Source organism: Nestor notabilis, unplaced genomic scaffold (genome assembly GCF_000696875.1).
Source record: "Nestor notabilis isolate BGI_N333 unplaced genomic scaffold, ASM69687v1 scaffold10727, whole genome shotgun sequence".
NCBI classification, from domain to species: domain Eukaryota; kingdom Metazoa; phylum Chordata; class Aves; order Psittaciformes; family Psittacidae; genus Nestor; species Nestor notabilis.
Window position 1 is genome coordinate 17,824 of NW_009936063.1, and position 7,354 is coordinate 25,177.

Sequence of the window (7,354 nt, forward strand, 5' to 3'; positions counted from 1 at the left end):
GACTTTCCACAGTCATTTTCTTCTTCATCCACAAAAAAATACTCAGTCATGTTTGGGGTCATTATGAGTTTATTAAGTCATAAAAATATATGGTAGCAGCCATGCTGAATTTATCTTTAGTCCTTTGGAAAACTAAACTCATATTTGCACAGAGTCAAAACTGCTGACTGGCAGCCTGCTCTTGTAAACACAGTCATGGCAGCTTTATAAGCATGATATGAGACAGGCCAAGAGCAGTGCAGAAACCCAGAAACGTCCGCCTGCCTCACAAAGGTCTCTGGCATGCAACCGAAGTGGCAGCGCTTTGAAGAAAACTGGCTTTGGTTACAGAAGAAAAGCAAGGGGGAGTAGAAAAGAAATTCAAATAAATGTGAGATTTCTCTGTCCACTTACAAAGTTTTGTGTCACTCAGTTATGAAAAAGTGATGTGTAAATACATCCGGCCAAATCTCACTGAAAAATATCTATGCTACCTTATGATATGAAAAACAAAAGATTTGGGCATAGCCGTGGCTGAGCTGACAAGAACCTTGGGCAATGCCTTTGGCTTTACACATGTCCTCATCATGGATCTGCATGTTCCCATGTGCTTCTCCATCCTTTCACTCATGTTTCCCCACCATCCAGAGTTGCTTCCTTGGGCTCCTGCTGCTCTCTTAGGCCTGCTCAGGAGAGGGACAATAACTGAGAGTCAAAGCAGCCAGGCTGCCTGAAATACTCCTAGGAAGGACTCAGCAGGCTTAACCCCATGTTTCCCACAGTCGGTTTGAGAGCTGATGGCAATCCCAGACATGGATGTCACTTCCTGGCAGTGTCAGTTTGTTCCTGCCTAAAACCACTTCTACCTTCTTTTGCTCATGTTCCTCACCCATTAAATGAACATATGAACAAAAGGACTACTATCTGGCTTGAACATCACTATTAATATCTGCTGGCCATCAATGTTTAAACAGCCTCCATCCATCTGCCTAAACCGTTTTTGGCCCTGATAATGTATCTCTGCTACACTATATCCTATGGCAATATGAACTCCAACTTGTAAACATACACTGTGTGAAATTCTGCCTTTTTCTGTTATTGTTAAACCTTCTAATTGATCATTTCATCAAGTCCCTCATTGTGTCTGTATTGGAGGAAGCTGTAAACAGATTTACTATACTTTGTAGGCAGTATGAGGACCGTTTATTCATACTTTGCAGGATTTTTTCTTCCAGGGTAAAAGCCATGTTCAGCACAGTGCTTGTGTATTTTAAGACCCTCTGAATTTCTCCAGATGAATGTTTTGTAGCACCCAAGTGCCTTCACAGATCTGCTCTTTCTCTCACTACCCTTTTCTTCCTGCTACTCAGCTGTGCCACCAGCCATGTTCCCAAGCCCATTCCTCACTGCTCACCCTCTCTCTCCTGCTTCCCCCAGCCCATTGCTTTGCCCTTCCTGTCATGGTCTGCTCCTCTCTCACCTCTGGCAGAAAGCAGCTCTGCTCCTAGTGACCCTGAAGTGACAACAACTGCCTATTGCCTTCCAAGAAATGACAGGTCAACTTCTCTCAGTTTATATCAAGGAAATCATTGTTCCACTCTGAAGTCAGGATTGGGGACTTTTTTCCTGATTTTAACATGATCTTCATTAAGGAAAGCCCACAGCCCAAAGTCCAGTTATAAGTTATTTCTCCATATCTGCGCACAGCTCTGGAGTGCTAAGAGCAGTAAAGCTGGCTCGTCAGCACCCTAGCTCCGTGGACTGGAATATTGCTGAGCACTATATTTACATAGACACTCTGCCACACTGCCTGCCTGATCCCTGACAACTGATTCTGCTCGCTTTTCTCCTCAGATCACTCTTAACAACGAGGAGGTAAGCAACCCCTCCTTTCTCAACCTGGTGAGGACTCCCCGGATGAGGAGGAATACCCTTATCCTGATGTATGCCTGGTGAGTGCCCACCTCCGTCCAGTTTGTTACCAGGGCAATGGTTTTGAAGAAAAATTAACTTGTGACATTTAGGGTCTTGCCAGCTGCTTGCAGCCATTTGTTTGCCTCTCAACACTTTTTTCCCTTTGTTGTTTAGGTTTGCAAGTGCCCTGATCTACCAAGGGCTTGTCATGCGCCTAGGAATTGTTGGAGGAAACCTCTACCTAGACTTCTTCATCTCAGGAGCTGTGGAGCTGCCTGCTGCTCTCCTAATTTTGGTGACAATCGATCGTATCGGCCGTCGCCTTCCTTTTGCAATAAGCAACATTGTGGCTGGAATTGCATGCCTCATCACTGCCTTCGTGCCAGAAGGTAATTCCCTTCCTAATGTCAGGGTCTTTAGGTCAATGACTTCCCTCTGACACCCCTTAAGCAAGAACATCAGGCCACACAAAACTGTAGATAAAAGTGCCTGGTGATACAACAGCACTGCAGTCATGGAACAACATACCTCATTTGCTTATAGATTGCCCTGGGGTATGTAATGGCTGTATCTTGGACGCGTGCTGAGCAACAGCTGGGTGTAGTCTTAGAGAAAATGTGTATAAAGGCCCTGTACTGTTTTTGAAGGCAAATACAAGGGAAGAGTATACAAACATAAACCAGAAGTTTTCAGTGTCTCGCAACATGGGGTGAAATTTGATGGGGGTTTGTTTGGTTATTTTGGAAGGGAAATAACCCTAAGCATCTAATTTTTGCTTCAGAACAAACTGAAGTGTTTTCTTGTTCTTTCACTTGAAGTTCTGAGAAAACACAATCACAGCCAGACCCCTCTCCAGTGGCAGAGCTCCCCTTTGTGCTGACTTCAGGCCTGTTCTTTCATTTGCCTCCCCATCTGTCTGGTCGTGGTCAGACCATACAGGAAACTCTCCTCTCCCATGGGCATTTGAGAAGTGCTTATTGCATTCCTTGTGATGCTGCTCCAGAGGACACGATCTCTCCAGAGCGGGCTCTCAGACTGCTGAGGGGTCACACATGGCCAGAGGGGTGGCTCTGCCCTGTGGTATGAATGTGACTTTTGCACTCCCTGCTGATGCATAAGGGCTTCCTACTGATGTCTACAGGGTAGTGGCTGCACACCAAAGCTCAAGCAGACCTGGGAGAGCTGGGCAGAGCCACCGGGGCAGGATAAGGCCCCTGGGCTGTTCATGCTAGGTACAAAGTCCAGCATCAGGGGAGGGAAGGGAGAGGATGGGCAGGAGTAGCATTATTAGGAATGTGTCTAATGAACAAAGGCTAGACGAATTAGAAAGTGTAGTTGGCTTATTCTAGTTGGCCTACTCTAGGGAGAATTATTTTACTATAGCATCCTGGAAGTGTTTAAAAGACATGTAGATGTGGCACTTAGGGACATGGTTTAGTGGTGGACTCGGCAGAGTTAGGTTTGCGGTTGGACTTGGTGATCTCAAAGGTCTTTTAGAACCTAAATGATTCTATGATTCTGTGCACTTTTAAAGGTAGATTCTTTGTGGCCAGAAGGCTTTGGGAGGTGACTCAAGAGCATCTCTCACAGCATAACATCCCTATATAAATAAATGCTCCTTTACAGAGCGCAATTTGGACATGGTCATGGAAGCTTGTAAAGTTCATTCTCCCACCCAGGCTATTATGTCCCACCAGCATCTTGAACCAATCAACTAGAAGTGATTTCTGATTCTCCTAAGCAGCCTTGCATGGTGCTGGAAAACAATAAATGCCAGTATAGATTAATATCTACAGCTGTGGCCTTTCACTCTGATTTGCACTGATCCAGCGTTTCTGTGATATAGCTTCTGCTGACAGGGCCTGGAGCTCTCGTAAATGCTCTGCTGGTTCACTAAAGCACACTTCACCAGGGTTTCTCTTTGAATAAATAGATATCCCATGGCTCAAAACGACAGTTGCCACCCTGGGAAGACTGGGCATCACGATGGCTTTTGAAATTGTCTATCTTGTGAACACTGAATTGTACCCTACAACACTGAGGTATGTTGAAAGCTCCCAGGAATCTTTCAATTTCTCCCTCTGCTTTTCCTCATTCCCTATTTCACCACTGTTTGGTAAAACTTGGTTTTGTCCAGAGTTTCCTAATTGAATAGCCACTGCTCAATGTGGATGGCATAAACTGGCAAGATAATTTTGGAGCTAAATCTACATTCTGCTCCTTATACTGCTTATTCATCTGTTTGGTAGCACCTTGCAAATATCTGGCACTATTTTTCTTTTGCAGAAACTTTGGTGTTTCCCTGTGCTCGAGTTTGTGTGACCTAGGAGGGATCATAGCCCCATTCTTGCTTTTCCGATTAGCAGCCATTTGGTTGGAGCTACCTCTAATAATTTTCAGTAAGATCTGATTTAAAATCAACTTTTGGTTTAAATATCCTCCTCCTAATAGAGCTTTTCTTTCAGGGCAAAACTGTAATGTGTGGCCTTATCTCCCACTCGGACCAGCATCTCTCAACCTTCATGCCTAGAGCAGGAGGCTGAATGGCAAATGGGTGAAATGTGGGTGATTTCATGGCATGGCACAGAATTGCTCAGGTCTGCTTGGGTAACTTGGCTGAAGGAGCATAAAAGAAGCTTTGTGAAGTGCTTTAAGACTGAGAAACCTTACAGCTAAGTTCTGTAATTACAGAGAAGTAAGCTTAGTCTCCCAAGGGTAGTGGTTAATGTCCTTTAAAAAATACTTGGTTTGGGTTTTTTGGTAGATACAGTTATGGCTATGGATGTTGTATCAACCATAATGTTGTATTCCTGGCAAACTGTTTTTCTCAGTCGCATTTTAGAAAAAAATTATCCCTGTGGAGTAATTCTGTGGAAAAAAAAAATAAAATTGTTTATTTCTCACGAGGAAATAGGAATCTGTGGCTAAACCAGGCTTCTGGGAGATACTCGGCTGCATTGAAAGCAAAAGGGATAGCATAGAATAATTAGGGAAATTGGTGCTAATGACAACTTTAGCTGAAAACAAAAATGGAAAGACACAAGGTATTTTAAAAGATTACCATTATCCCAAGAAGAGGGATACATAGCAGTGCAGTGTTCACATTATCTAATTCTGAAATTCTGCTGCTGCTGAAGGATGTATGAATTCCCTCTGTCTTGAGTAAAGAGCTGCAAAATCAGAGAGCATCAGGGAGGGCTGTGCAGCAGTCAGGGAACATCATACTTTTTGCTCCAACCCTTCAATTTTTGATTTATTACTCTATCTAAATTATATCTATGCAGGATATTATTCCAAAATAACCATTCCCGATGAACTGTTTCAAATTGGTTCTGTATCTGAATGCTCTTCCCCAAGGATGAATTCTTAGTTGGAATCACACAATCAACTTAGGTCATGGATACGTGAGGAAGGTAATTCAGGAAAATCTCAGTGGTCACAAGAAACACAGATACATCTACAAGATAGAGCACCTTGAAGAAAAGCAGATTTATCCAATGTGAGAAATAACATCCTGGTTCCACCACATTTTGTGTGCACTTGCCCATGTGCACTTATCTGAGGCTTTCGACTTTTAAGATCTCTCTTTGGGGCCAATTCAGGTTTCAAATGAAGCCCTAGCTTTCAAAGTTTGGTGTGTTTTTTTTTTTTGTACTAGGTTAAATTAATGTAGCATATAGGTGTTTGATGAGATTAATACAAGATTACAAGTGTAATCAGAAATAGCTGTTGTGCTTCAAATATGTCAGGTCATGACATACTTCAACCTTAATCTGAATAAACTTTCCTCAGTGGATAAACTCTGAAAATAAGAAAAGTAATTTTCTTGTTGCTTTTGTATTTCTCCAATGTTCACTGTAGGTATTCTTGCAGTTGTCTGTGGGCTCCTAGTATTGCTTTTACCAGAGACAAAGGGCATCTCCTTACCAGAGACAGTGGAGGATGTAGAGCAGCTTTCAAGGTATGATATGTGTTTTCTTCCTTTTTACTTAGGTGCTATTTCCTGACAGTGTTCTTCTCCAACTTTATCAGCTGTCATAAACTATTGATGTTTTCCAAATGTCAAAGTAAATTCCCTAGTCAGGTCGATGTGCTATTTCCCTCAATAGAGACTTGAAATTTCAGTACCATTAAGACAGGTTGTTAAAAAAAAGTGTGGGTTTAGAATCTCATTTTTCTCATGGAGACACAAAGTTGTCATATGCACCTCTAGAAGCAGAAATAAACAAGTGTGCAAGAGAGATACTGCAAAATACAGCCTGCAACTCCCTGCACAAGAAAAGCAGCCACCACCTCAATCCTGTGAAGAAGGGCCCTTGATCATGGGAGCACTTCCACAATTTGTGAAGTCATTAAAAAATCATGTACAGGATGAACTTACAGCTGAAGAGTTGCAGGCACATCTTACTCTGGCACACAGCAAGCCAAACTCTTCACTGCACTGCATGCATGCAGGGAGCATTTACACCTTGGCTTAATTCTTGAGGAGACAGCATTATACATTAATGTTTCAAGCAGTAGCTTTGGATACTGCACCAACAACTTTTGCCTGCTTCAATATACAGACTAAAGAAAGAGGAAATTTTCATGCAGAAAGTAAATGTTTCAGTACTGTGGATTGGACTGCAACTTGGACTATATCTTTTCCTTCTTCTTTCATCCTTATATCCCTCTCCCCTTCTGTTTCTTCAGTCATTTTGGTAAACGTGGCAAGAAACGGAAACACGGGGATACCAACTCATATATTTGAACTTTGAAGGACAGCACTAAGCAAAGAACCATGTTCTTATACTGAGAATTTGTTCTCCACCTGCCACCACTTCAAAATTTGCAGAATATGGATTAAACTCCATGTTCTTTTTCTAAGCATAAGGACATTTAAAACACGCAGTGTATTTTTCTATAAATATTAATAAATTAATTTTTTCTGAGCACACTGTTTGCAGGAAGAGAGCACTCTGTGATTCTTGGTAGAGAACAGAAGAGCTTTAAAAAGAGGTACTATCCAGCTCAGTGAGCTCTTATTTATTTCTTCACCTATTTGAGCCATTTGTTTATTTGTGTTAACATATACCTTTGGGTTGGGAGGGTTTGACACATTACTGCTCTTTTAAGATTTGGATGGCTTTGAGGAGAGGATGAGTATTTCAACCTGTTGTCCTTTGCCCCTGGACAATCTGGAAAAATAGAAGATCTCATGGCTCAGGAAAGAGGGTGCTAGTCAGGACCAGTCTTTCTTTGGTTAGGAGGGATGGGAATCAGAGGTGTGCATCAGGACAACCTTGCCCTGGTCTGATCCTCTCCCCCAGCGAGTCTCTGCCACAAAAGCCCTGCTTCCCTCCCTGTTCAAGGGCTTTCTGAAATGTGGATGGATTTATTCATTTTGTAAAGGACAGCAGGAAAAAAGCCTGTGTATGTGCTTTGATTTCTAATATGATAGTAATAAACAGCTTCAGGTAGT

The 7,354-nt window shown here is 42.4% G+C and overlaps 1 protein-coding gene across 1 annotated transcript in view; it reads left to right on the plus strand.

Annotated features, from left to right (window-relative positions):
• The window catches only part of SLC22A3 (solute carrier family 22 (organic cation transporter), member 3), a 16,390-nt gene extending 9,747 nt beyond the window's left edge, over nt 1-6,643 (plus strand). The window contains exons 5-10 of the mRNA XM_010018155.1: nt 1,834-1,931; nt 2,068-2,282; nt 3,827-3,935; nt 4,180-4,292; nt 5,755-5,854; nt 6,586-6,643. Coding sequence (XP_010016457.1) covers nt 1,834-1,931; nt 2,068-2,282; nt 3,827-3,935; nt 4,180-4,292; nt 5,755-5,854; nt 6,586-6,643 — 693 coding nt within the window. The remainder of the gene's footprint in view (nt 1-1,833; nt 1,932-2,067; nt 2,283-3,826; nt 3,936-4,179; nt 4,293-5,754; nt 5,855-6,585) is intronic.
• Nucleotides 6,644-7,354: the final 711 nt, after the last annotated feature.